At 39.9% G+C, this 27,946-nt stretch overlaps 4 protein-coding genes across 10 annotated transcripts in view; 1 reads left to right on the top strand and 3 right to left on the bottom strand.

Annotated features, from left to right (window-relative positions):
• LOC308406751 (collagen alpha-1(XX) chain-like) overlaps nucleotides 1-8,590 on the bottom strand; it is a 39,925-nt gene extending 31,335 nt beyond the window's left edge. For 4 of the 5 annotated variants that reach the window (XM_080897950.1, XM_080897953.1, XM_080897951.1 and 1 more), the window contains exons 1-3: nucleotides 8,481-8,590; nucleotides 3,841-3,949; nucleotides 929-1,033 (exon numbers count right to left, since the gene is read on the bottom strand). In XM_080897950.1, the coding sequence (XP_080754076.1) occupies nucleotides 929-1,033; nucleotides 3,841-3,949; nucleotides 8,481-8,540 (274 nt within the window). In that variant the 5' untranslated portion in view covers nucleotides 8,541-8,590. Of the gene's footprint in view, nucleotides 1-928; nucleotides 1,034-3,840; nucleotides 3,950-8,480 lie in introns of those variants that run through there. The other variant, XM_080897954.1, reaches the window with a different exon arrangement.
• A 968-nt stretch (nucleotides 8,591-9,558) lies between these two features.
• Nucleotides 9,559-22,010, bottom strand: LOC308407748 (solute carrier family 35 member C2-like). Of its 3 annotated transcripts, none has more exons than XM_080899591.1 (10): nucleotides 21,826-22,010; nucleotides 20,676-20,883; nucleotides 20,334-20,484; nucleotides 19,708-19,771; nucleotides 19,519-19,591; nucleotides 18,720-18,888; nucleotides 17,971-18,054; nucleotides 11,866-12,041; nucleotides 11,228-11,357; nucleotides 9,559-10,859 (listed from the first exon to the last, which is right to left on the bottom strand). In XM_080899591.1, exons 2-10 carry the CDS (start codon nucleotides 20,784-20,786, stop codon nucleotides 10,720-10,722), a joined length of 1,098 nt encoding a protein of 365 aa, XP_080755717.1. In that variant the 5' UTR covers nucleotides 20,787-20,883; nucleotides 21,826-22,010; the 3' UTR covers nucleotides 9,559-10,719. The 3 variants fall into 3 exon arrangements, with proteins under 3 accessions (XP_080755717.1, XP_080755716.1, XP_080755718.1); XM_080899590.1 differs by lacking the exon at nucleotides 21,826-22,010 and adding an exon at nucleotides 21,181-21,819; XM_080899592.1 differs by lacking the exon at nucleotides 21,826-22,010 and having other exon boundaries at nucleotides 20,676-20,901.
• taf13 (TATA-box binding protein associated factor 13) lies at nucleotides 20,903-22,691 on the top strand. Its single transcript, XM_080899596.1, has 3 exons — nucleotides 20,903-20,921; nucleotides 21,946-22,017; nucleotides 22,096-22,691. The coding sequence occupies exon 3, from the start codon at nucleotides 22,099-22,101 to the stop codon at nucleotides 22,471-22,473; it is 375 nt and encodes a 124-aa protein (XP_080755722.1). The 5' UTR covers nucleotides 20,903-20,921; nucleotides 21,946-22,017; nucleotides 22,096-22,098; the 3' UTR covers nucleotides 22,474-22,691.
• A 928-nt stretch (nucleotides 22,692-23,619) lies between these two features.
• On the bottom strand, nucleotides 23,620-26,795 carry tnnc2.2 (troponin C2, fast skeletal type, tandem duplicate 2). Its single transcript, XM_080899595.1, has 6 exons — nucleotides 26,665-26,795; nucleotides 25,763-25,814; nucleotides 25,171-25,314; nucleotides 24,777-24,891; nucleotides 24,497-24,633; nucleotides 23,620-24,119 (listed from the first exon to the last, which is right to left on the bottom strand). The coding sequence occupies exons 1-6, from the start codon at nucleotides 26,665-26,667 to the stop codon at nucleotides 24,088-24,090; spliced, it is 483 nt and encodes a 160-aa protein (XP_080755721.1). The 5' UTR covers nucleotides 26,668-26,795; the 3' UTR covers nucleotides 23,620-24,087.
• Nucleotides 26,796-27,946: the final 1,151 nt, after the last annotated feature.

The raw sequence follows: 27,946 nt of genomic DNA, 5'->3' as shown, positions 1-27,946 counted from the left end.
CATTAAAAACGTATAATTATTATACATTTGAGACACTTGGGAGCGAGTGTACTGCTGGAAACCATAGGAAAATGTTACATAGCATTTTCAGGATTGAGTGTGTTCCTGTTGCTTCCCAAACACAACCTTACTTGATGTGCAAAACGGTGTTGGAACATTTATCAGAGAAGCAAAAACTTCACACACCAGATGTGCATCATTATACTAAAATACCTCTGCACAATAATACAGGACAAATCTCTTATTAAATCAATGAAGTGGCAGTGCCTGTTCGTTGACCGTAGAGCCCAACCAACATATCGGCCAATATGATGAATCAGCATTTGCAGTGGCTGATAAATAAAAATCAAAGAAAGGACAGAAGAAACACCATTCAGCCATGTTACGAGTTTTGATGTTGTACCGTTTGTCTACCAGAGGATACTCTGCAACTTCCTGTTGGCAACACGCGTTGCCAACACAACCAAAATGTAAATGAACAGTCCACGAGTTGTAAGAGTAAAAGAACCGTATTTGTAACTGTACTGTTATCTTAGTGAGTACTTACATGAGTTAGGGAAATCTGTTTACGCTTTGTGTGGATGAAAAAAAAAATTCTCATAATATATTGTTAAATCACCAAATATTGGTATTGGTCTTAAAAATGCTATTTTGGTGTTTGTTCTCTTCTTTTAGAAAATCCTATCAAGTGATATTCTTAATCCTCCCAAACCTTGATGACCAGTGGGTACCACCTGTGAACGCTACCAAGGTTGTTGTTTTTCTTATTTTTCCTACTCTGAGGACAACATGTGATTTCAGCCTAAGACCTGATTCATACTTTCAATTTCATTCCAAGGCTTTTAGATAGACTTTGTAGGTATATCAAATTGGAGGAGCTCCTAACTCTGCTGTCAGAGGACTTTCTTCACAGCTGAAGAACTCTCACCTGAAATCGGTCTCACTCTGACCTTGTAACCCTGAACAGGCCCATCAGCCTCCTTCCACTTCATCTGCAGTCTGTCTTCAGACAGGACTGTCAGCTTAAGACGACCTTGACAGAGACAAAAAGAAGAATAAAAAATATCTGGCTTTAAAATGTTTAGCGCATTTTTCTGGTTAAAGACTTGGGTCAAGGGAAAAAGTTGACATGACATTTGCAGACTTTTCAAAGATCAAAGACACAAGCAGTGAAACTTTCTTCATTCTTCCCATTCTCTCACTTCCTTCTCAACACATCAAATTCATCTCTTGTTCTGACTTTATCTACATAATTTCCAGCAGAGTTTTCCCCAACAAGCAGTGTCTTTCATGTTTCCATCATGCATCCATCAAAGCATGCCCTGTCCTCCCATCTAGCATAGAAACAGGAACAGGACGCCAGTTGGAGACTGCAGGTTCAAAGGTCGTGTCAGAGGAACGTCACAAAGTTACACTGTGACAGGGTTTTGTATTTACTATGCAGTGGGGTTATAGATGGAGAGGAAGATGGGGAAGGAGGGGAGGGGATGCAAAACGGAAGTAAAGAAGACATGAACAGCATGAATTACAGAACTTTATAACTTGTGTGAACACATGACCCTCAGCACTCAACAGATCCTTTCCTGACTAGCAAGCATCCATGTAAAGGCCTCTGTCTGCGACTGTGTACTGGGCCCAGGGGCCACTGGGGGGTCTTCATCTACATGTGTGTCTGGCAGGGAATCACATAGGGACTGACGGGACTGACCGTGACCCTGACAGATCCACTAAGAACAACAACTTTTCCAGACAGACAGGCAGTTATGCAGCCAAATACAGTATCTGTATTGTGCTCTACGATTTATGGGCTAAGAACAGCTGGATTTGCCTACTATTTCCAGTTCAACATAGGGCTGCTCAATTAATCGAATTTTAATCACGATTACGATCTGGGCTTTCAACGATCATTAAAAATGACTGAGCCGATTATTAGCCCCTCCCTCATTTATCCGCGACACCTTATAAACCGGTCCTGGCGCAAAAAAGGTTGGAGACCGCTGATTAAGAGGACCCGAGGGAAGCTTGGAAAGCTCGGAAAGCTCGGAAAGCTAAGCAGAAGTTATTTGGAGAGGAGAGTGACTGCCGTTGGTTGAAAAGAGAGGTAAAAAAAAAAACTTCAGTGGTGTTGCACACTATTTTATATTATTTTTTAAAGTCATTGTTAACCCTTTAAAGCCGGTCAAAGCAGCACGCTCCGTTTTGTGTAACTATTTTTAAATCCCTGTAGAACCTGAACCGTGTAAGCTAGCGCAATAATTTGTTTTGCATATGAAACCGGAGTTGTTGTACTTACATCTTATGCCATCAGCTTGTCCTCGGTCACGGGTTCCTTCCACATATAGCTTTGCAAAAATTGCATAAAAAGCGCTTGAAGGAACAAAACCGTAATATTCCAGAAACACGCTTTGCCGATCCGATCAGCTGTTCGTAACACTTCCCACAGTGAAACAGACGTCAGCGCGAACTATCGCATGTTCGCCATTTCCTGGCCGAAACCGGAAGTGACGTCATTTTCGCGGAAAATGTAGTTTTTTTTAACTTGTAGGCCTTAAAAGCCTATACTGGTCATGTTTGACTTTTCTGAATAGTTTCTGGGATGCTTAGAACTCAAATTGCACTGCTGGAAATAGTTTATTTTGATGCACCTGCTGTTTTTGCATCATAGGATTGTTTTTTTTGGTTTTTCCTGCAGTATATAAAAATTGGTGTATCTCCAAAAGAAAACTATGAAGACACTCAAACTAAATTTCCTGTTGTTGTAAACTATTTTTTGCAACTTTTTTGTATTTAAAGTTTTGAGGGATAAACCTCTTAAATTTCTCCAAGTAGAAATATATGTAAAAAAACCAAAAACGATTTTCAATTTTTTTGTAGTTTATTGCACTTTTTTTGCAATTAATGTAGTTACTATGGACTTAATGCATACATATTATTAAAATATGGGCTATAACAGTTGTATAGCAACTTGAAATGCTCCCACCAATGGCACTACAACATGTAAAAAAATAATATAAGCTCTGGCGGACTTGGTTCTATAGTAGGTCTTAAAGGGTTAAATAAATATCGTCAAATAATCGAGATCTCAATTTCAGTGAAAATAATCGTGATTATCATTTTTGCCATAATCGAGCAGCCCTAGTTCAACACTCAAAATATAATAAGTTCCTTGAGACTTGCAGATTGTTTCTTTTATGGGATGTAGTATTAAGTAACGATGAAGTAAATATGGAAACTAGCAAAGTCTCAAAAATACCTCAAAGTAATTGGTTTGTCCTTATATGTTCATTGTGACATGGTGAGTTGTTCATTATCAAACTAAATACATACATTCAGCATAATAAAAACTGTGCTATAGAGAAACACAGTCTTTGGATGATTATGACTAATATGGTTACATTAGTTCAGTTCATTTGGTTTTGGGAGTGACTGCTTTTCCAGAGAAAAAGACCTCGCTATCATTCTCTTCATAGCAAATATGTTTTGATGCTTGAATTCAAATAAAATCATTGACCCGATAACTTGTATGCTGACAGTACCAATTAAAAAAGGTTCTGCCATCCGTGCCAACCTGATTTTTCTTGTCACTGTGTGGATACACAATGACAGTGACACACAGAAAGCCTCAAAAGCACAGACATCAAATGCATAGAACGTCGGAATAACTGTTTGTATAAATGTGGGTAAATGCTACAGAACACAAAGTAGATACATTATGCCAAAGTTTGTGGGTACAAGACATTTATGTGCAAAAGCTACACAGCAGACCATCAAGACATCAATGCGACTTCACTATTAGCTTGTTTGGTAAGAGTCAAATGATTATTAGATATATGTGTATACCTTGGCCATGGACAGCAGCAGACAGCAGCAGGATACTGAGCAGGAAAAATGGCATTAGCCAGGAAGATGACAATGATGTAGCAAGGAGGTGAGGAGACATGAGTGGAGTCTAGAAATATAAAAAAATAACGCTGTCAGTATTATTTCATTTATGTATGCTCTTATTTTTACATACACACACACACACAAACACACACACGTCATTAGGTACACATGTTCGACTGACTTTTGACGGAAATATCTAACCTGCCCAATAAGCTGGCAGCAAACCAGGCATCAGAATGATAAAGAAAGGTGATTTAAGTGACTTTAACCATGGCACAGTTGTTGGGTTTACAGAGAATGGTTTGAAAAGAGAAAATAACCAGTGAGCAGCAGTTCTTTGGGTAAAAAAGGCAACAGTAACTCATAAAGTCGATTTTTACAACCAGGGCATGCAGAAGAGCATCCCTAAATGTACATATCGAACCTTGAAGCAGATGTTCTACAGCAGCAGAAGACCACACACAGTTTCTGCTTCAGCTAAGAACAGGTAAGAGGAATTCACACAGCACTAGATAATCTATGATAAATGGACTGTTCTTATATAGAGCTCTTCTATGCTCTTTGAGCACTCAAAGCACTTTATGCAACTTCCTTCATTCCCACAGTCACACACATTCATACACCGATAAACACATCAGACAGCAGCTTGCTCAGTATCTTGCCCAAGGGACAGTCTGTATGCAGTCTGGAACAGCCAGGGACCAAACCACCAAACTCCTGATTATTAGATGACCTGCTCGACCTTCTGAACATGTAAAAAAACAAACAAACAAACAATGAATTTTTCATGATGGTGTGTTTTTGAGTTCAATTATTTCAGCTTTTCAGATTTTGTTTTTTAATTTTCTATTTCACAATATAAGATTTGTGGATCAGATTAGAATTTATAAATCAAACAAATGAACCAGTCATAAATCGTATTCTACATTTGTATAGCTCATTTGAAATATATATTTCTACTTTGGAATACCTTTCATATCAACATAATGGGGAAAAAAAGCTATTAAAAAACAGGTAGTTTTCCCATGGAAATTTTTATGTCTGACTCAGACTACAGATGTGCCTGATTTTGTCCAATTACAGACCTCAACACAGCTAATGATACACCAGGCTATAATATTAACAAATGTACAGCCCTTGAAGAGGCCGTAAACCTACCATGCTTCTGTCTGAGACCCATTAACACTTTACACAACATCCATTAAACACCTTCAACTAATTCTAGATCCCAGGACTGAACTTATTTTATATATATCAAATGTTGTGTTTTTTACACTCCAAAGAAGGAACATTATTTGGAGTCTTGGAATCTTCTAAGAACAATAATTTATTGCTCAAAGCTAAAAGACCAAACTAATTTTTTAAAATCCCACTTCCATAAAAAAAAAGAAAAGTTCAGACACCATGTAAATCACAAAGAATTTAAAAAATTTAAAGCCTTTAATCAAAAATAGCCAAATTAGTTTTGATTAAAAATTTTAAATTGGTACTTTTCAGTTTTTTTGATTTTTAAGAAATCTGTCCTCATTTCAATTTGGTGCCAGCAGCACATTTAAAAAATGTGGTGGGGTGGCAACAGAAAACAAAACAACTAAACTAAAACTGAGAGAACATTTACAACCAGCTAGGCAACCAGCAGCATGTCACATGCATGATTTGCTCTAAAAAGCCCTCTCAAGGAGTCTTTTATATGTAAAGGGAAGGTTTAAGAATATTGCTCAGGATCAAACTGCAAAGAGTTTAGGAATTTCAGCGTCTGCTTTTTTTGTTCCCCAAAAATCTTACTAGAATTTGTAATTTTGAAAAACCCTGTAAAACTGTAGGAAGATGATCTTTAGAAAACAAGGACGAAAGGAATGTCATTTGTTCTTTGTGAATAAGAACACTGTTCAACAAACACAGGCTGAACAAAGACACAGTTAACACAGCTGGAGTTCACAGACCAGCTCGGCTTATCCACGGCTAACTGGTGAAGTGTGACATGGAAACACAAGTAGAGATAAGGAGAAATATCAACACACATACAGAGACCCAAAGATACTGATTTCACTGTAATAATTTATATTAACAATAATTTGACATACAGTACTGTGAAAAAGTATTTGCCCACCCCCTGATTCCTTTTTGTTGTTGTTGCATTTTTCATACTTTAAACCCCAGATCATCAAACTACCACCACCATGTTTGACTGCTGGTGTGATGTACCTTTTATGAAATGTTATGTTAGTTTTACATCTGATGTATGGGATGGAAAGCTGGTGGCAAATACTTCTTCACAGCGCTGAACACTCATTGTTAGCATTTTGGACTTATTTTAATGGATTCCTGCCTGAACTTTCTTGCTTGTCTCAAGCACAACAGGCAACCATTAGAAGAGAGTTTAACCCTCATCCTACCGACATATTTAATATGCATGGATTAGTTATATAGTTATTGTCATCTAAAAGAATTATTAATTCAAATTAATTAAAAATGAATATGCATATTTTATATAAAACAAGAATCTGTACTTTTCTTTAAAACAACTTGCATCTTTTATCCAAAATGTAATTCATGTTACTTAAAAGCTTATTTATGATCTTTTGAGTGTGGAATCACTTAGTTTTCAATCATTTTAAATAAACATTATTTCTGTTGTATTTATATGATGAAACCAATCAGGCTTCAGATAAACACACAACCAGCCAACCCAGAGAAACAATCTCTACCATGTCCTGGGTCTGCCTTCTAGAAAAGTCCGAGGTGGTGAGGATCCCTGAACTCACGTCAACGGCCTTCTTTGGATGTGGAGGCATGGCGGCTGCACTCTAAGTGCCTCCCTAATGACTCAGCTCCCATCCTGCCTCTGAGGGAGAGCATGGACATGATTCAGAGGGAACCCATTTCTGCTTTTATTTCATTTTTCCGTCACTATCCAGAGCTCGCAACCACAGGTGATGGTTGGGACATAGATTGAACTATAAAGACCAGTGTACCAGTAGCAGTGCACCAAGCCGTAGAAAACCGAGATGATATCCTGAGACCACTGAACCCTCCACGCCCCCCCTTACCTTGGCTGTGCCTAGAAAATCTGTGCATAAATATTATGAAATGAATCAGTGATAAAGGGCAGTCCTGTCTGCGCGGCCTGACTTTCTGCAGGCGGTGCAAAGAACCAAATTACTATGATTGTGCAGGAAGCAGAAATGACTAGAGATAACTAAAGTTAATTTAGTTGCCACTCAGATTGGGGATTGTCATGCAGCGGTATGAGCTCTGCTTTTAATGTGTGGCATGACTATGTCCATGCCACTTTACTAAGAACTAATTGACTGACAAAGAAAGAAAATACATTTGATATATGACAAAAAAAATTACCTCTGGGGTCTGCACGGGCCCCTGACAGTACGATGAGGGTTAAAAGACATTTCCAACATGCCTATCCGATGTCATCGTGTGAAGTATGTGATGGAACTACATTGGGGGTTTTTGTATAGTTTTCTCATGTTTCACATGTGCCTGCTTGCCTGAATGTTGCAAAGTCAGTGCTTGAGTGGCACATTGTGCACTTATTGATGTGCCTGTCAGACAGAGAGCAAAGGAGTAGTAATGTTATGCAGTTCCTGTGGAAGTCCTTTAGTTTTGCTTTGAACTCATTTTTCTTGAATGAATCCAAAGCCACAGGCTTATTCTACAAATTATTTTTACTTAATAATAAGACAAGAAATCATTGCACTGGTGTTAAAGACATAAAAGGAAATATTCAATCTAAAAGACTGGATTTATACAGGGTATACAGTCACTCATTTCTGGATGCCTTTATTGCCCTTGGAGTGACCTCACCAGGAAAAAAATGACACCATCACGAAATAGCTTGAACTCCGGCTAACTGTTAGGTACCCAGGTGGCAACACTTGACCCTGGATATCAAATTTCAGTGTCATGGTTCACCTTAGGTAGAAGGTTTTAAGACAGCTGGTAAGAGCTATGAGGTAAATACACCTGGAAACAACAAGTCAGCAATTTAAATGATGAAACATGCTTTTGACGCACTTAGTAGAACACGCTAATAACCACCGGATATAAAACTGTAGCTTGTTGAATATAATTAAAATAAACGCTTAATATATATTTAATTTACATCGAATTAAATACTGACAACTATTTTAATGTACACACGTTTTACAATAATGTTAAATAAGTGAATTCTTTAAAGTTGTTAAGAAATTAGCTGCTGGAGGAAGCTGTTTTGACGCAATATAGCACGCCAATAACTGCGTAGATATATCTAAAATAAAGGTAATTCATGTTTAAATGACTGATAATTAAATACCGATACTTGTTTTTAAAGTACACATAACTCGCACAGTGCAACACGTTAACTGGTGTCAAGCACCACAAAAGTAGCACAAGTTTGCTTTTTGTGTGGTAGGTGTCTCGCAGGTCAAGGTGTTTGGGTGTTTCTCAGCAGCTTGAAACAATGCACTGCATCGTAGGTACAGGCTACAGTAGGTCATTTATCTAACACCTCGGAATGAATAAAAAGAACACCGTCACAAACGCACTTGGCCGTTTTCTAACACGGTCGCTCTCAGAGCGGCCAGGTGAGCTCTTACCTGGCGGTTCGGTGAGTCCAGTTTATTCCGCACTGCATTCCAGAGGCGGGATGTCAACATGCGCAGGTTTCTGCTCCACTTTGAAGCCTGCTTCCTCTCAACAGGTCGTATCTGAACGTTTCAGGGTGAAATCTGAGAAGCAAGGCCCTCCTGCTGCTCCGGCATGGGCGTGGCACTCAGAAGAATGCTATAAAATCCTCCACACAGTGGGAGACACTTCTACAACCATACGTTTGAGCTATCCTATGTAACGTACAGTGAAATATTACCCCGCTTGAGCCGCATACAGTTCTGCTATATAATACCATGTGCTCTACTTTGACTGCCATATTGCAAAGTTAAACACACAGTGTGCTTAATCAACGGCGAGTACACTTTATATTCCCATCCCTTAGTGCATGAATAATTAGTGCATTAATAATTTCCAACAGATGTGTTGGAACACGACTTTATTCTTGAGTCTAGTCCGGTATCCAGCTCCCAGGTTGGAAGTCAAAGAGTTTACTTGTGTCGTTTCAGTACAGCGCAGTGCAACACACACACACACACACACACACACACACACACACACACACACACACACACACACACACACACACACACACACACACAGTACAGAGGAAAAAATATTAGATTTTAGTGTTTTTTTTTTTTTAACTTTTAGATTCGACCAACACTCCAGAACCAGTGAAGTGTAGATTCAGATGCACTGCAATGAGCATGGACTCGTAACTTGTGAGTGTACAATTAGGTCCATAGTAAGTACTGACATAGAGTTTGTGATTGTGCACTAACTGCCTCTGAAATAGCACCAATTCACTAATTTTGTCCCATCTCCTTGGATTTAGGGTATTTCCATGTCTCGCCTCTGTAACCTTGCATAGTCTGGGGTCAGGCTCCATGAAGTTGAGATTAAGGTGGTGCACAGGTCACATCATCTAATGAATGACTCAGTTTTTCTGTGACCACACACAGCACGCCTTTATGCCTCTGGTTTGGATTAATCCTACAACAACGTAAATCTGGGATGAGCAAACAGCTCCATGATCGTTAACAGAAACCTCTGGAATATCAAAAGTAACGAAAACAAATTTTTTGTTTATTTTCTGAAATAACACTCAAACAACACTGCATTTAAAGAAAATCATGACAAAAAAAACAAACATTTAGAAATGGCTTTAAACTCTAACAAAGTCATCATCAGTTATTAAAATTGTTCCTTCCATCTGCTTATAAGGCACATTAAAGATCAGTTTCACTATTCATGACATCTCAAATTATGACTCAAAAAGGCTGTAGACAATTATTGTCCAATTCAATAAACACTCGTCAACTCTACAAATTAAAATATGCAATCAATGAATATTTTAACTTCATTAGCAAAGTTAGAATTTTAGGCAAAAGTCCTGACATCAATCTGAGCTCTGTAAAAGCTGACTTGTGTCTTTGTAATGTTTAGTACTTTATGATTATTGAAATTTCTGACATACAGAGGCCGTCATCCATTAAACAGCTGATTCAGTCAATGCAAAATGAATCTGATTATCTCTGAGTTTGGGATTGGGGGAAAAAAATCCCAAGCCCCAAAAACCACAAAACAAACAATTTTAAAAATGAAATTTTGATGGCAGTTAACTGACTAAACTAAAAAGTAACCTCAGGATTTAATTCACTGAAGCTCTGCAGTCTTTCATGATCCATCTGTCATCTATTATATTATCTAAATCTAATTACAAAGCCAACCAAAGAAATAGGAATCAAAGGAAGCGCAGTAATCCATTTTTACCATCACTAACTTATAATATTAAAGTTTGCACTCTGCCTCGTCAGCATTTGTCCATGAAATAAGTTATTCATAATAATTTGTCAAATATATGAAACGATATGTTAATACTGCAGAGCTGACAGAACTGATCCACCAGAGTCGAGGTGCCAAAGTATCCTGTTAAAGCTGGAGTTTACTCCTTTGCTCTCCACATATTCTTTGTTAATGCATGCATGCATCTGCTACATTTTGAAGGTAAAATGTTATCAGCTGTGCCACGTTTAAAGTACTATGTAAATATAGAGTCCATAAGGAGGCCCTGAGCCAGACTGTGACTCGTGGTGGGGACAAAAAAAACAAAAAAAAAAAACAAGAGTCCCACACCTGGAAACACTTCTCTGACATCACTGTTCAAACCATCTAACAAAAGAGTAGGGAAGGAATGTGCAGCATGGAGACTGTGTCCAAGTCCTGTCAGTGTAGAGTGATCTCTTCTTCTTCATCATCACATTCATCAGTAGCCGAGTCCTTACTTTCATTCCCATTTCGCTGCAGTAACGGCAGCTCAAGTTCTGGGCTCTTACTCTTGAGCTGCCTTAAAGAAGGACCCTTATCTGATGGAAGATAGAAAATTTACACCATCAGCATGGTCACCACCCTGCAAAGTCTCCTTCCTCCTTTCCTTTCTTTCCTTTTTAAAGATTCTGAAGAAAACTGTGACATTACATGTAGAAAATGTGATATGTAAACTAGAAATCGGAGAACAGACTGTTCGGTGAACAAGGGCACATTCTCAAACGTAACTTAAAACAAAAAAATTTACATATTCAAAATTCCTGGATTTTACTAAAAGGGAGCTTACCAATGGTTTTTGTGTAGAAAATAAAAATATATTATATGCCATTAAAAAAAATGCTTTGAGTATTTTTATGTTTTTAGGATGTAGAGCAGTAAATATGGTGAAAACATAAATAAAACTTACTTTTAGAATAATATGTCTTGAGTCCCACGTGTAATGAAATACCACACAGACACACAGCGAATCCCAGCCAGTTGAGCATACTCATTTTGTCTCCCATCAGAAAAGCGGCTAAAAGCAGAGTGCATACTTCCTGCAGGAAATCAACACAAGGAACAGAGAAGACTTCATTAGACAGCTCTGAAAAAACCCAAGTCCACATGTAACACAGTAACAATCCCTTATTTATTACATAACATTTTTAGAACATATTTACATGTAAGTACACTGAGATCAAAAAACAAAACAATGTATGTGTAGACATACTTAGTCAATAAAGTTGATTTTCATAATAAAGATGTTATATGCTTACATCCAAAGCCCTAGTGAACCCTCTGATCTGTCAGAACATCCACAAAGATTACACATAACTGCTTTAGTAGCTCAGAGTAAGCACCAAAAGAACCGCAACCTCCCATATTAAACTCAGCTATGGCTCTGGTATTGCGGACAGATTTCTTTGGCTTCACCAATCTAATTCAATTCTATTGATATAGCACCAATTCACAACAGCAGTCACCTCAAGGCACTTCTAGTGGCAGCCATCCACCAGCTGGAGGTGAAAAAAAAAGATGTTGACAACACAGAAAGTAAGTAATTACCTTAAAGATCCCTGATATGGATAAGGTGAGGCTGGAGGTTCGGGAGACCAGCAGGAACTCAGAGAAGCCCAAACCAAAGGCCAGCAAGCCGCCAATGCTTAATGTGAAGAGGGAATACAGGAGAGGCGAGAGCTCCGTCACCCGGAATAACTTCTCTGAGGTGCTGAGGCTCAGCCCTGCAGGCACAGAGGAAAGAATCAGGACAGATTTTTTAGGAGTGGCAGCACTCCAGGTAGATCGGCAATTACGCAGTTACAATAGTTTTCCACGGACTGCTTATAGGGCTTGCCCACTCATGTCTTTTGAAAGTCCAATATCTTGTAGAGATTTTATAAAGGAGTTCCTTTTTGTTCTTCTAATGAGAGGCGTGTGGTGAACCACACTGCCACTTCTGCTTGAATCAGCAGTGTTTTATTTGTAGATTACAGCTCTGGTGTGCAATGTGTTGGGATTCAGAGATTCTTTTATTGCTACCATATAATTTGCCTTATGAAGAATGTATTAATAACATGTTTCACAGTATCATGTATCAGTAATATTTCCTACAGGGTTTATATTGCATTGAATATGTCTGTCATCACATTGACCTTTCTATTTTTATAGGTTGAGTTCATTTTATACACAATGCATAAATGTGCTTGGTTAGAGTTGATGTTCCATTCTAGAAGGTTTTAAGCTTCACTGGTGAGAGTGTCCAGATGATACATGCTGAGGGGAGATGAGAACATAGCAGGTTAATTGCATGCATGCTTACAATACACATATTAATCTAGTAGCAGGTTTGAGCAAAGGCCTAAGCGTCTTCTGCTTCAGTTTGAGACTGGCTGCAAAGTACTCTACTTAGTGATTAATGATGAGGGTCCATTATTAGCTCTCAGAGATGCTAAGACCTGAAGTTATTACCCTAAAAGGCAAGTAATGTAGAAAAGAGAAGTGATATGTCGGTGTATGGTTATTAGAAGTGTACGTGATGTACCCTTGTCTGCACGGGTTGAACTTTTGCCCGTCTGTCACCATGTATTTTTGAACTGTATTGACGTAGATGTGATATTTTATCCTATAAAACCAGAACCCAATGTATTCTTGTCAGAGCAAAACAATCCGTATGCTGACGGTTGGTTGTTCTCCTGTGATAATAAAACTCATCGTTTGATTGCACTTTTCCGGAGCCTCCGTCGTTTTTGTTGTCTGGTCTAAAGTTGATCGATCTCGCAACAAATGTTACGTGCTTGACTGTGGCACAAAAGCAGAGGCCCTCTGTCACTGAGCTACATCTGGACTGATGTGCTCATGTGAGTCCCCTCAGTAAGGCTGCCCTTAAGAACAGTGAGACCACTTCTCGTAAATTCCATTTCATAAATTATAAAGAATTTGGGATATCATTTATCTAAAGTGAAGGCAGCTGGACCACACCTCAAACAATCCCCTTCCACTCCAACGTCCACAAATGCATACTTGTCCCACACACTTGTTTGTTCTTGTTCCTGTGCCCCATCGTCTCACTCCCATGTCATCTCTGATCTGCCAGGCCAGGATGAACCGCGAGGAGAGAGAAGACGAGGCAACAGGAGTTTAACAAAATGCGAGATTCTTGCAGCCTTTAAAGCAGTGTCGGTGAAAAGAACTGTGGCTACATTACTGGACCAGTTTTTTGCTTTTAATTACATTCACGGTGTGGCACAATGTGACGCATGGATCTCTGCCTTTGTTTATTATGTCATACGTTTTAGGAATTGAGACGGACTTCAAGACTCTGCACTGCAACTGATGTACAGGTGGGAGTACAGAGGAGAGACGTTACAAGGGAGCCCAAAGCAGAGAAATGAGAAGAGCTCGTAGGGTGCTAGAGCATATTTGCAATTTCAACACACGGGCCGTTGTATTGTGCTGAAACCAATCAGGGCTGTGTTTTAAATTTCACAACTTTTCACACTTTGGTTCTTGGGCCTGCCACAGAGTCCAGTAGCAGAAGGAAAAGAAACACTGTGGGTGCCCATTAATCAAGCACCTGCTACAGGGCTTTGATAATCCTCCACTTTCTGCAGCTGAGCTGAACCCCTGAGAAACTACTGCTAATCTATTACACATGTGAGCTATTGCCTATTTACATGTAAATGAGGTGTGGGTGTCAGAATAGGCACCGTGTTGACACATAATCAGTTTCTTATGACCATCACGCTGCACAGTGGGGTCTGTAAAGGTTTTCAAAAGACTTGAAATGCCATAATTAGGGGCTACAAAAGCTCACACAATTCAAATTAGAACAACGATTAAGGGATTTAGGAAAAAACACAGCACACAGATTTGAGTGCCGACTTGGCTGAAAGCATTAAAGATGTAAGAAAACAACTAAGCGATCTGTCTATGGAGGAAATAGAAAAGAAACTGAGATTCACAAAACAAACATTTTATGAATCTGGTTCCAAAGCAACCAAAATACTGGCTAAACGGTTAAAATCAATACAAATAAGTAATGCAGTTAATAAGATTAGAGATCCAAACACCAAGGAACTACTATATGAACCAACACAGATTAAAAAAAAAAGAAAAAAAAAAAAAGCCTTTCAAAAATACTATAAAACATCGTATAATCAACCCGACCAGAAAAACAGACAAGAAATTGAAGAGTACTTGGCTCAGTTAGACCTTCCTTCTATTGGGACAACTCAAAATGAATTTTTAACTAAACCAATCACTAAGGAAGAACTGGATATGGCAATAAGGAGATTGAAATCTAATAAAAGTCCAGGGAGTGATGGGTATCCCAATGAGTGGTATAAGACTTTTAAAGAGGACTTGGCTCCTATTTTGATAGATTCTTTTAACTGGACATTAAAACACGCTAAAATTCCACCCTCTTGGAAAGAGGCCATTATATCAGTCTTACCAAAAGAAGGTAAAAACAGGAAAAACTGTGACTCTTATCACCCAATCTCTATCTTAAATGTGGATTATAAATTATTTACATCCATAATCACAAGACGCTTAGAGCCGTTTCTCCCAGATCTGGTGGATGAAGACCAGACAGGATTAAGGAGCGACAGACACTAGATAATATACGACGCACTTTGCATATAATTAACGAAGTTAATAAAGAGAAAATTCCAACAGCCTTAGTGAGCTTAGATGCTGAAAAGGCCTTTGATAGAGTCTCTTGGATATTTCTTTTTGCTGTTTTGAAAAGAATGGGCTTTAACAGTATCTTCATCGAGTGTATACAATCCTTGTACCACAGGCCATTGGCTAGAGGGGACCTGACAGACAGTTTTGAGCTCTTCAGAGGAACCAGGCAGGGTTGCTGAATCCAGCCCTTTTTGCTCTGTATATCGAGCCTTTGGCTCTGTGATGGCATGCCACACATGGTAAGCTCCACACCTCACCACTAGTTGATTCACCTTAGTTTAATTTACAGTCGCTACTTTAAAATATTCTACTTATTGTTCAATACTGTTTCTTTATTAAATGTATGTATTTTTCCATCACACCTTCCCATGTTTATATGGCGTGCACACATTAACCTTAAGGTCAAAGTTCTGTTTTATGTTATATTAATACATCTTTCTTTGTTCGAGTTACCTGGGGGTTGGCTTCTCCTCCTGTCTGGCAAAAGGTGTGACAAAGGGCTGGGAGACCTGAAGTACCACTGACAGCCTAATTGGATTGCACCACATGCTTGATTGCCTGGGGGGTGTTTCATGTTTGTTTAATTGTTTTGTATTAGTTGCTTATATGGCAGCCATTTTGTTTTCCCCGTGTGTGTCATTTGGTTTAGCAAAACCAGTATTTAAGTTCCCCCATGTGTCATTTCAGCAGGTCAGTTTATCATATGTTTGTTTGAGGTTTTGGTAATTATTATCTTGAGTTTAGTCTATTGAGTTGACCTCTTTTATTGGTCTGCCTGTTTAAGTTTTGGCTTTGTTAAATATATTTTCATATTTTTGGGTCAATAAAACCCCTTTTTTGAATTAAAACCACCTGTGTCCTTTATGCTTTACTGCTTGGTCCCTGACAGGCTCAGTATATACGGCAAAGTGCAGACTTAAAAAGGGGTTTTAGTTTCAAAAATTGAACAACGAATAGGTCTCTTTGCTGATGATATAATTATATACCTACAGGATCCTGACACGACCTTTCCTCGATTGATTAAAGCATTAAAATATTTTGGCAAAAATTCAGGGTATAAACTAAATATCGTAAATGGCCTGCATTTGTATAGCGCTTTTCTAGTCATTAAGGACCCCAAAGCGCTTTACACTACATTCAGTCATTCACCCATTCACACACTGGCGATAGCAAGCTACATTGTAGCCACAGCTGCCCTGGGGCGCACTGACAGAGGCGAGGCTGCCGGACACTGGGAAAGACTCAAGTACTTTGTCTGAATTATTTCCCCAAAGATTCAATTCAAAACGAATATAAATTAAAATGGGACTCAAATAAGATCAAATATTTAAGTGTCTATCTAACTAGCAAAATAAGTACACTATACGAGGCAAATTATGTAAAGATTAGTAATACAATCCAAAAAGATTTGATTAAATGGGCTCCACTTGTCATGGACCTTAGCTCAAGAATAGAGGTAATAAAAATGAATGAGCTTCCTCGACTACTGTATCTATTCACTTCATTGCCAGTCCATATACCTGATGCACAATTTGGTAGATGGGATAAATTAGTTAGTAGATTTATTTGGAAAGGGACAAAGCCAAGAATAAGATTTAAAATACTCCAATTAAGAAAAGAAAAAGGAGGACTTGCCCTCCCGAATTTCAAGGAATATTGTTTACTGGTGTTCACCGGATTACACCTCAAAATGGAAGCATATGGAGATAAATTATTGCTCATCATGTCATCCACAAGCAAGATTGGGAGGAGAAACTATCCAGTCTACGAACACAAATCTCATTACTGAATTCACTATTAAACTCTGGTGGATTATAGTGAAGAAATATAGAATTATAGAAGACTGTAAATTGCTGATTTGGCCTGCATATTCTCAAAAATTCCAAAGTGGACAATGGGATAGTACATTTTTAAGATGGGTCAATAAAGGAATTACAGCAATGTGCACATTAATAGACGGGAAAACATTAAAATCCTTTGAGAATCTACAGAGACAGTTTGGACTGGATAAATCAGATTTATTTAGGTATTTTCAATGAAGACATTTTTACAAATTAGGAAGAAGCTCTTGAGAGAAAGAAGCCATATAATAGAAATAATAACAGGTGCATATAAAAATCCTCCATCAAGAATTTTATCGAAATTATATAATGGTCTGCAAAATTTGAATAGGAATGAAACATTATATATCAAACAAAAGTAGGAATCTGAATTACATCTTGAGTTGTCAGAGGATGACTGGCGTATGTCTCACACAGCATAATTCCACCAGCTCTAGACGATGGAGAGAATATGGCTGGAAAAATGTGATTAGGTTCTTTATTACTCCTTATATCAAAAGCAAGCAGCTGAAAACACCCCAACGATGCTGGAGATTATGTGGAGACTGGGACGCCAATCATTCTCATGTGTTTTGGAAGTGTAAAGATATCAAACCTTACTGGGAAAGCATTGCAGTAACAATGAAGAAAGTGCTGGGGTATGACGTGCCGTGTAAGGCACGAGTATTTTGGAATATGGGAAAAAATAAGGAGGACCGTTACTTGTTTAAAATTATGTTGTCGTCAAGCAAAAAGGTAATAACAAAAAACTGGCTGAAAAGTGACCCTTTAAAATTGGAAGAATGGACTGATGTAATCGAGGACATATATATAAAATGGAGAAAATGATCTACACCTTGAGAATGAAATATGACAAACACCGAAAACAGTGGACAAAATGGATAGCCTATAAGACTCACTCAGCCCCATAAGGCAGGGACCTCTCCTCCTTGTTTTTGGTTTTTTTTTCCCCCTCTTCCACAGATTAGGTGTCCTTTATTCCTTTTAGTTTGTTTCTTTTTTCATATTTTTGTTTGCATGTACTATAAATTTGGAAAAAGTACAAAATAAAAAGTTTAAAAAAAATAAAATTAGGGGCTACAGAGCTTAATTTAATGCAGCGACAAAACATGAAAGACAATGAACTTATGTCTATACTCACCTTCATTAAACAGGAAGAGAGGAAAGAGCCCAAGGAACATGAGAGGTTGGAGGTGGTACATGGCATCTATTGGGTTTTGAAGGCCTAAAACAGTGCGACATGAAAAAGATGAAAAATGCAGGGAACTGTGTCCCAGCTGGGAAACCTCAAATCATAGCAGAGTTTTAAATCAGTGCTTTACAAGCCTGGCATATAGTTAAAGTTACTGATGTTGGGCTTCAATGTGTTTACTTTGTAAATACTTATGGATAGATGTTGCTGTATAAACTCAGAAAAAAGACAGTGGGAAGCAACAACCCCACTTCACCTGCTGTTAATGTTGTGTCAAAACCTGCATTAGAGTCATCACTGGTGGATCTTGTTAACTTGTTGTAGACCATTCAAGGATATAACCGGATTGGTGTGAAATACAAAAAACAGTGGGAAGCAACAACCCCACTTCACCTGCTGTTAATGTTGTGTCAAAACCTGCATTAGAGTCATCACTGGTGGATCTTGTTAACTTGTTGTAGACCATTCAAGGATAACGGCTAGGTTGAAACCACATAACAAGATATTTTAGGTCTCTATGATAGTTGTTTTCTTTTTTTTTTTTGTATTTCACACCAATCCTCTTTGAAATGGCGTGTGTATCCTGTTTTACTGTATATCTGATGAAAGCCACAGCCCAAAATTAATTGGTGTAGATCCAGGTTATAGGCTTTTTAACCTCTTTGGAAGCTGTCACTCCACAGTGGCTGAACACTTACCCAGCTCTGCTTTCTGCGTGAGGACCTGAGTGAGGGTCCATCGAATCCCCCCTATGAAGGATGCTAGGAGCACCAGAATAAAGCCTTCCAGATTAAACTGGGTCGACTCAAAGGTAAACATAAAGAGACCGCAGGAGATCAACAGGACCACCAGGATCAGAAACGGGTTCTGGATTAAAAGGGAGAAAAGACAACGACACGCAGCAGTTTCAAGTTAAAATTGCACAGGAAACAGAAGAAGAAAGTAGAGGATAACAGGTAAAAGAAGAACAGAACAAAGCACAAGCTAGAGGAGAGAGTAGACGGGAGGTAATGATTGCTCATTACTGCTCATGTGATGAAACCCCCATCAAGCTGCACAAAAACACCACTGTGCTCTGTAACAGGAAGTGATACAATACCACAGTTAGAGCTCAAACGCCTCAAAGCGCTGTGACTGACTGTTGTGATTTGGTGCTAAAGGTGGACAGAATTAAATCTTTAAGCTATGACACCATTAAGAAAAATTGGCAAATTTATAACCGAACCGGTTATAAATTTGTGCAGGTGCAGGACTTTTTTCAGATTAGAAAGTTCTTATGTTCTGCTACAGCCACAGTGCACTTTGTGAACATTGCTGGATGTCTGCTTTGTGCATTGCGCCACAATCGAGGAAACAGACTAAAAGAATTGCCTCTTGCATCATTTTGCCTGTATAAGAAGCATGCTTAATTCTCCAGTTGTGTCTGGGTGACATTAAAGTGAAGACAAAACTGCACTGTTAGCACTGCTGTCAGTGTCATGTGATCGGTACACTCACCGGCTCCTCCAGTTTAAAGACCAGAGAGAAAAACAGGATAAAAAGCACTGCTGAGGACTTGGTCATGGTATACCTTGAATGACACAAAATAAAAGTCGTAGAATATGTAAAGAACAATACAATGACTGGTTAAGATAAAATACTGACACATATGAACTTATAATAAAAACGTCCAAACCACAAACTTACAGGCTAATGGTGATGAAGAGGAAGCTCCAATTGGAAAGTCCAATATCCAGCGCTGTTGCGATGGCTGCAGGTAAGAAGGACAGAACTTAAGAGTACAGGATGACAGGTTCATTTTAAAACCACTCATTTCAGTGCATTTAGAGTGACTAAACGCATTTAGAGCACAAATACTCACTAAAAAAAAAAACAACAACAACAACAACAACATGTATGTATATAATCAATCCCACTGCCCTTTATTCACATATTAAAATCACCTTGATGTCATTTTAGTGTATACAGTAAAACAGAACAAAATATTAATTACTTTTGATTTAATTTCTCTGGATTTTTGCTTCTCTTAGTCTTTGATTCACTTTTTCCTTCTGACTCTTTTAAACTAATCTTATTACAACTTAAGTTTGTGCAGAATTTTAGTTTAAACGAGGCAAAACTGGTTTGGAACGGTTCATTTAATGCACTTGCTTTTAGATATTTTCATCATTCTCGTCGGGGTTGTCGTATTTATTCTCTCCACGTGGACTTTAGACGAAGCATTCCACAGAGCTTAGTCAATCGGTGAACCCGATAAGAGGCGACTGTCCCCCGTCTAAATCACCAGTCTCCAGACTCAAGATAAAACTCACCCGTGGGTGCTACTTTTCTGAGGTACTCTTTCCACCTGAGAGTAACGCGAGGTTTCCCTGTCCACCACTGCACAGCCTGTCGTGTCAGAGCTGACAGACAGAAGATGATGGTGAGGTGAACTAAAGTCATGAAGAGGGGGTAGTGGAAGCCCTAAGAAAGGGAGAGAAACAGTTGGGGTCATCTAGGATGGACTAGTCAGTGTAAGTCTCTTTCTCAGGATCCAGGAGATCCCCAGACAAGCAAAGCAGAGCGTCCTCAGGTGCTCATTTTCATTAATCACCTTTAACACAACCAAGCATGTTATAAGAAACTGACAAGGCTGTATGAGCTTCTTTACTCACCTTCATTAGCCATTTGTTATAGAATGTGATGCCTATAGAGAAGACATAGTAGAGAAGAACTAATCCAACAGTGCGCAGCCCCCTGCACAGGAACTGGACTGGGCACGCCATACGGGACTGCCAGGACCAGCTGTCCACAACACACAGCTACTGCAGAGGGGCCATCTCCGACCTGAACCCACATCCTCCCCGAACAGCCATACCAGACCTTTTTACAGCAGAAACACCGCAGAGAAGAAAAGCAAGGTAAGAGCAGGGCTGCGTTTGTGCATATTAATGCTAGTTAGTGGAACAGGCGCTCAGACAGAATTTAAGCGAAACCTATTTGATACAATGTTAGCATAACGGCAACATTCATTTTAGCTCAAATTAAACGTTATCAGCTACTAGCATTCTCTTAACTGGTTGTGCTAGCGGATAAGCAGCTGGTAACAATGTTATGCGAATCTTTAAAACTGTCCGTTAACCAACAGGAACATCAGACAACCCCAGCAAACGAACTCACCAGCAACAGTGCTCCAACAGTGACTGAGAGAGGAAGGCTCACTGGATAGCTGCTACGTTTTATAAGTCAAACTGGCTTCTTCGTTAACTTGCCTTATAGTTCATTAGCTAACATTAGCCTGTCATTTAGCATCTATATTGACTTGTTAACATTATCAGGCCAGTAATTAGCTATAATACTCAATCCGGTTGACTGAGATAAGCTTTGAACATCACTTGGCAGGGCAGGAGTCCACAGCAAGATCCACGGGGACGTGTCACTTACTCACGGCAATGAGCACGTGCTGAGCCCCCGCGGTCAGGCTCTCAGTGTTTACTTAGAATCTGAGCCCTCTGTTCAAGCACCGAGATCCATTTCTTTCCACGAATGCTGTGAGGTGTTGTTCTTCGATCAGCCACTTGAACAATGCTCCTGTTTCCACTCACACCACCAACTTGCCATCGCCCATTGTGCTTAGTTTGTCTAGATCTAAGGTTTAGCTAAAATAATACCAAATGAAATTGGCTTAGCTTAAACACACGTGAATATAGCTTTTTACATTCTAAGCAAGCTACGTGTCGGTGATTCCCGCATACACCCGGCGATATGAAATTAAGTTTGGGCTTCCGATGCAATCAAACAGATCGTGCTTTAAAGGAAACTCACCGTCAGCTGTGTTGGCTATACTGACGAATAACACGAGTAAATTTAAACACTGGCCACAAGGGGGGAGTATCTGTGATTTCTAGCCCTGTCTGTTTCCTCTCCAAACCACCACTTCCTCAGTCAAGGAAACAAAAGCGGAAGTCGGCGCACTTAACAAGCTGTTGTTGTGAGACAGTCGTGAACAAGCACAAGGTAAGGTTAATGCTAACGCGTATTTAACAATGAGCAGCTAATGTTGAGGTTTGAATAACGCTTGCGGGTGTTTTTCAGCAAATGGCGGAGGAGGAGGACGAGCCAGGCTTCGACGAAGAGTTGGAGGACGGCTCCGGCGGGGTGGATGTCGGCTACGGCAAGAGAAAGAGACTCTTCTCCAAGGAGCTCCGGTGCATGATGTACGGATTTGGAGATGACCAGAACCCTTACACGGAGTCTGTGGATATTCTGGAGGATCTGGTGATCGAGTTTATCACGGAAATGACCCACAAGGCCATGTCTATCGGGCGCCAGGGTCGCGTCCAGGTGGAGGACATCGTTTTCCTCATTCGCAAAGATCCCAGGAAGTTTGCTAGAGTCAAAGATCTGCTGACCATGAACGAGGAGCTGAAGAGAGCTCGGAAAGCTTTTGATGAAGCAAATTATGGCTCTTAAACTCACAACGGGACTGGTTGTTATTCCTCCCATGACCTTTGTTTCTTTTAATTTACTGTTCGTTTGCTCGTGAGTTCATTCAGTCTTCAGACTGCATGTTTGCGTCGTGTGTGTGTTTATAGACCGTATAACAATAACAACGAATTTCAGTGTATATGCTTGATTTCAGACTTTTTGGTTATGTAAAATAAAGCAACTTGCCAATAGTTTTAAAATAACCAGGTCCTCATCTCTTGTGCACAAACAACTTTCTTTTTTTTTTAAGCACCAGAACCAGAAAACATAACACTTTGTTCTAAAGCACAGCATTGTGCTGTGTTACCAATCTGATACGTGAAGAGTGGATCTGCACAAGAATTTAAGCATAATTTTATTTTGAATAAGTAAAGAAAAAATAAGTATGTAACTTAAACCCACAGATTGAATCCTCAAATGTATGTGAAGTATCTAAAGAAAAGGTTTTAGATAGATTTAGGTTGTGTAAATGACATTACACGAGAAGGGTTGCTCTTCATATCCCCCTTCTGGACACGCTGTGGTAATGAAACAAAAAACACAATACAGTAAATTAAGCCACAAACTGCTGAGCAGCTGAAATCCTATGTCAAGCACGAGTGAAAAACAAACCCAAAAAAAGAAGCCAATTTGCCTTGTAAAACTACACTTAGGCTGCTGCCCCCGCGACCCGGCCTCGGATAAAGCGGATGAAGATGGATGGAAACTACACCAGCTGGTATCGTCTCCCAAACACAGAGGGAAATGTGTTCCAGTCCCAAGTTTTCAGGAGCAAGTTGCTGGTATTCAAAAATAGGAGTGTTCCAGATTTTTTTTTTTATAGAAAAGTGTCGTAAATATTTGTCAAAGCAGACAGTTTGCAACCCGCAATTAAACTTTATCAGCACAGCCAGGAATACTAGACATGATGCCGACCTCATCTGTGCCCACATGCGTGATGAACTGAGGTTTTCCGACTGTCCGTAATGTCCAAATCATTCTGACCTCAGTCGAGGCTTTTGGTTATTTTAAAAGCAAAACTGGCTGTGGTTGGAACAAAACGGACAAAAAGAGGAAAAGAAACAGATTTTATTAATATTCCTCAAAACAAAATTATTACACAGACCATAAATATGACAGACCAACTACAAGTGAGCATGTGTTAGTTCATTTATTTCAAGCAAATTACTTCTTTATACAGTGAAGTGATTGAATTAATTGGTCTAAGCAGCAGGTAACAAGCTGCCCGTCTATCTAGAATACATCTAGATCAGAGCTTTACCAGCAGAGAGGGGGAGGGGGTCACTGATGACACGACATGCCATGCATACTGCAAAAGCTGTGTGCAGTGAAAAAAAACCCCTGTTGCAGCCTTGCTGTCCTGTTACAGGGCTGGGTGTCAGCATGGCATCTAGGGGATGTCTGCATTTACAAGCGAGCCAGGGAAAAGATGTTGCCCAGCCAGCGACCCCCCACTGGGTGCTCTAGCTGTCTGTTGAGGACTTCTATAAGGATGGAGAAGAAAGGCAGTGAACCAGGTGGACAAGAGGGAGAAGGAGGGAGTGGGTCAGAATGGGGGTTCACAGAAGGGTGGAGGAATGTCCATGAGTCTTTCTTGTTCTACTGCACATTCTCCATCATCTTGAGGAATTCTGATAAAGAAAAGAGAAATTGGACAGCATTACATTTTACATCCATTTCTTTATTTACTTGAATAAACTGTAAAGGAACAGGTAGTAGTTCAGCTCAAGCAGGAAGCCGGGGTGTGATTTGATTTTAAGATGATTACAGGAGTGTAGGAACTGTACAACACAGCCTAGCAGGCAACAATATGGTCCCTAAAGTCTGACTGTAAAACCTGATATGCCATAGAACAAGACTGATACAGCTTATTGGTACTCTAGCAAAGCTGCAGCCTCTTAATAAACAGGATTTCCCCCCTCATGCACTCTCTACCTCCTTCATAGAGACTCCTCAAGGTTCAATAATAAGTGAGCTGACAGCTTCATCATTTTCATTTGACACATACCGTCAAAGTCCAGCATGCCGTCGCTGTTCTTGTCTCCTTCCTTCAGCAGCTCATCGACCTCCTCCTCTGTGATGGCCTCGCCGGTGCTGCGGATGATAAGGGCAAACTCTTCTCTGTCGATGTAACCGTCGCCGTTCCTGCGCACGCGACAACAACAAAATGTACGTGAATGTAAAGATCGAGTAAAGGTGATGTGGCAAAAAAAAAAAAACCCAAAACAAAACACACGCGCGCGCGCGCACACAAACGATTAGTGTAAACAGTGTGAGCGCGAGCTTACTTGTCAAACACACGGAAGCAGTCTGCCAACTCTTCCTCGCTCTTTCCGGCCTGGTCCTCCTTTATCAGTCTCACCATCATGACCAAGAACTCCTCGAAGTCGATGGTGCCGCTACCTGAGGGTTTAGTGGAGCCACGTGATTGATACGCATCAGATCAACCCATTGTCGTGATAACTTTGTTGACCGTTTTACGCATGGAAACACCGGGAGTTCAATGGAACAACCCAGAATTTGTTAGTGCAGTAAAAATGTCATGTTGACGGGGTGTTTAGAAATACCACCACCTCTAATTACTGAATTACCATAAAGTGTCCCTGTGTGTAAAAACACTTAAGACACACAGCTGTTCTGCTGTGTCGCCATCAGGCATAAACTACATTTCCCGTTTCTCACCGTCCTCATCGACCTCCTCGATGATCTCATCCAGCTCCTCTCTTGTCGGGTTCTGGCCCAGCATCCTCATCACGGTACCCAACTCCTTGGTGCTGATATCACCGCCACCATCGGTGTCGAACAAGTCAAAGGCGGCCTTGAACTCTGGAGAAACGAGAATTGAATGAAGGCGTGTGTTTGTTCCAAGCTGGTCTCATTTCTCAGTTTGGTACTTTTCTGCTTTATTGTTCTTTTTCACCGAGCATTAATCGTTGCGATAGGACACCATTATCCTTTAAAATAGCACCCCAGTTTGCTTTTAACGACTGAAAAACTGCGAGGTCCGCTTCTTTGTGAATAATTCTCATTGTGCTATTCTTGGTTTTTCTTTCATACCAGTTTGCTCCATCTGGCTTCACGCCGTGGATCTGCATTCTCTTTAGGCTGTACGAGCTCTTGCTGGTAGAAAAAAAATGATCTGAAGTAGAACTGATTGGCTTATTGTGTGATTGCATTTAAGGGTGGTATAATTCAAAACATGTATCACGCGTGTTTCATTTCATAGCTTACTGTAATGGCGTTATTTAGGCTAAGCAACTAGTACTGTACTCACCAGCCAACATGTCCTCGCTCAGGTAGGAGCGGGCCTCTTGTTGCGCGTCAGTCTGGAAGAAAGCAGTGTCCAGTGCATCACTTCACTCATTACATGTTTCATTTAGGCTTAGTTGATTGTTCCAGTTAAACTTGCTTGTCTTAGCCAAGCACGGTGGCAAAATAATTCTTTATCATATTTTCTATTCGTTTTAAACAACCTACCCCCCCACCCCCCACCCCTAAACTACACGGATCATCTCCACTGTGCGTAAAAGTATTTTTACGCACAGTGGAGATGGTACAGTTCAGAGATTCAGGATTGATATTTTAAACTTGTGACTGTAATATTTACAGAGTGATTAATGGTTGTAATAATGATACTGAAACATGCTATCACAAGTCACACGATGGGTGCATCTCGAAAGGATTCTTGAGCTTGATGAAAATTAGTCCGGCTATTTCAGGCTCAACACATTAGCTTCGCTGTATAAGGCCTGCAGACATCCAATCCCGAGGAATTTGTTGCCTAAGCAGAATCAGCACCTTCCCAGCTGACACCCATCCTGCCCATCAACACCCATTGTTAACTTCCCACAAGGATTTAAAGTAGTCTATTTACAACAGATAACTGGCTAAAATATGAGTTTGAGCATATTTCATATCAATTTAACTCAAAACCAGCAGAGAACAAAAAAAAAAACTAAGTGGAAAAAAATGCTGAATTACTAAAAAGAAAAAACAACTATTTTAGGGGAAAGCAACATATACATATCTGAACAACACCAACAGAAAGAAATATGCTTCTCAGAAACTCAGCTAATGATTTTTACACATTCACATGCCTTTATTCCTTTATTGCTCACTCTCTAATGAAATCAGCCGATAGCTGAACTGGTCATTTGCACAACTGATTGGTCTTACCATGTTTGTGGATTAGCTTTTCCCCCCCAAATATCCAAGGATAAAAGAAAAGCCCAAAGGAGTGGTCAATCCGTGTGCACCCCAACAGAGAGACTAGACATCAAGTGATGGTTCAGAGACACTTTAAACGGGACAAGGAGGTCCCGCCCCCTGCCTCTCACAGGCCTCCAGATTTAGTATCCTGAACTTTTAGGGTTCTGGGGCCAGGGCAAGCCAATCACACTTTCGAGGTGAACGCTCCACTTTATTGAAGTTGTGGTTTTAAGTATGCTAAAGAAGTAAAGGATACATTTTCAAAGTTTGTGGGGGAAATGCATGAAAGCATCACACTGAGATTGTCCTCAGATGTTGGATATGAGAAGGAACCCAGCTTACTTTAAGAGAATTCACTCTGGAAAACCAGAGAGAAAGAAAACTGAAAATACAGAATTTTTCTATAAAATAAATCAAAAAGCATCATACTTCTTAGAAAAGGCCCCGTTGCAACTCTCAGTAGTGAGATCCTAAAACAAGATGCCCACCCTCCCTTCGAAATAATAAAATACAAACACAAATTTGGCTCACATCAGTGCATGCATGTCAGTGTACTGTTGATTTCTATTTTGCCTTGTAAATACAAAACAGAAAACAACAAGGGGGAGCCAAAGATTAGTGAGTAAGCTTTGGGTTTTGTGGTGATGGAGATTCAATCTGGATGGGAAACTCTAAACCAAGAGGAAAATGCTGTGAGACCAGACCTCTAACCTCTCCTTAGAGGTGCCCTGAATAGCCGGCAGATTTCAGACCATGCTGCTACTTAACTTTCTAAACACAACCAGCTGCTCCTTATATGGTGTGCAGTTCCCAAGGGAGGGACCCAAGGTAAGAGACTAGAAGGGAGGACAGGATACTGAGAAGAGGAGCAGACCTGAAGAGAAGGAGGTGGGAGGTGCTTTTGAGAGGTGGTGGTGGTGGGGGCTTGCAGACTATATACTCCAGAGGGAGAGCTGCACGTTGCAGGGGGAGATTTAACTCATCCGCTCTGTGAATGTCCAGCTCAAGCCTTTGATTCTTGGGTTTGCATCTCATGCTTGGGGCTATAATCTGAGGGTTATTGACTTCTGTGCTGGAAGACTACTTCATGAACAGGCTACATGCTTAGGAGAAGACTAAATCGGAAGAGGTTTATTTGAAACAGATATTTTGTCAAATATGAGACTTCTTTTTTGTTTAAAAAGACAAGGAGCATATTAGTTACCATCTATACAACTATAGTTTGCATGGGGGCTAGTTTGAATCTGGG

Source organism: Rhamphochromis sp. 'chilingali', assembly GCF_963969265.1.
Source record: "Rhamphochromis sp. 'chilingali' genome assembly, chromosome: 12".
Taxonomy (NCBI): domain Eukaryota; kingdom Metazoa; phylum Chordata; class Actinopteri; order Cichliformes; family Cichlidae; genus Rhamphochromis; species Rhamphochromis sp. 'chilingali'.
The sequence above is the reverse complement of the archived record's forward strand: the minus strand, read 5'-3'. Positions and strand labels throughout refer to the sequence as shown.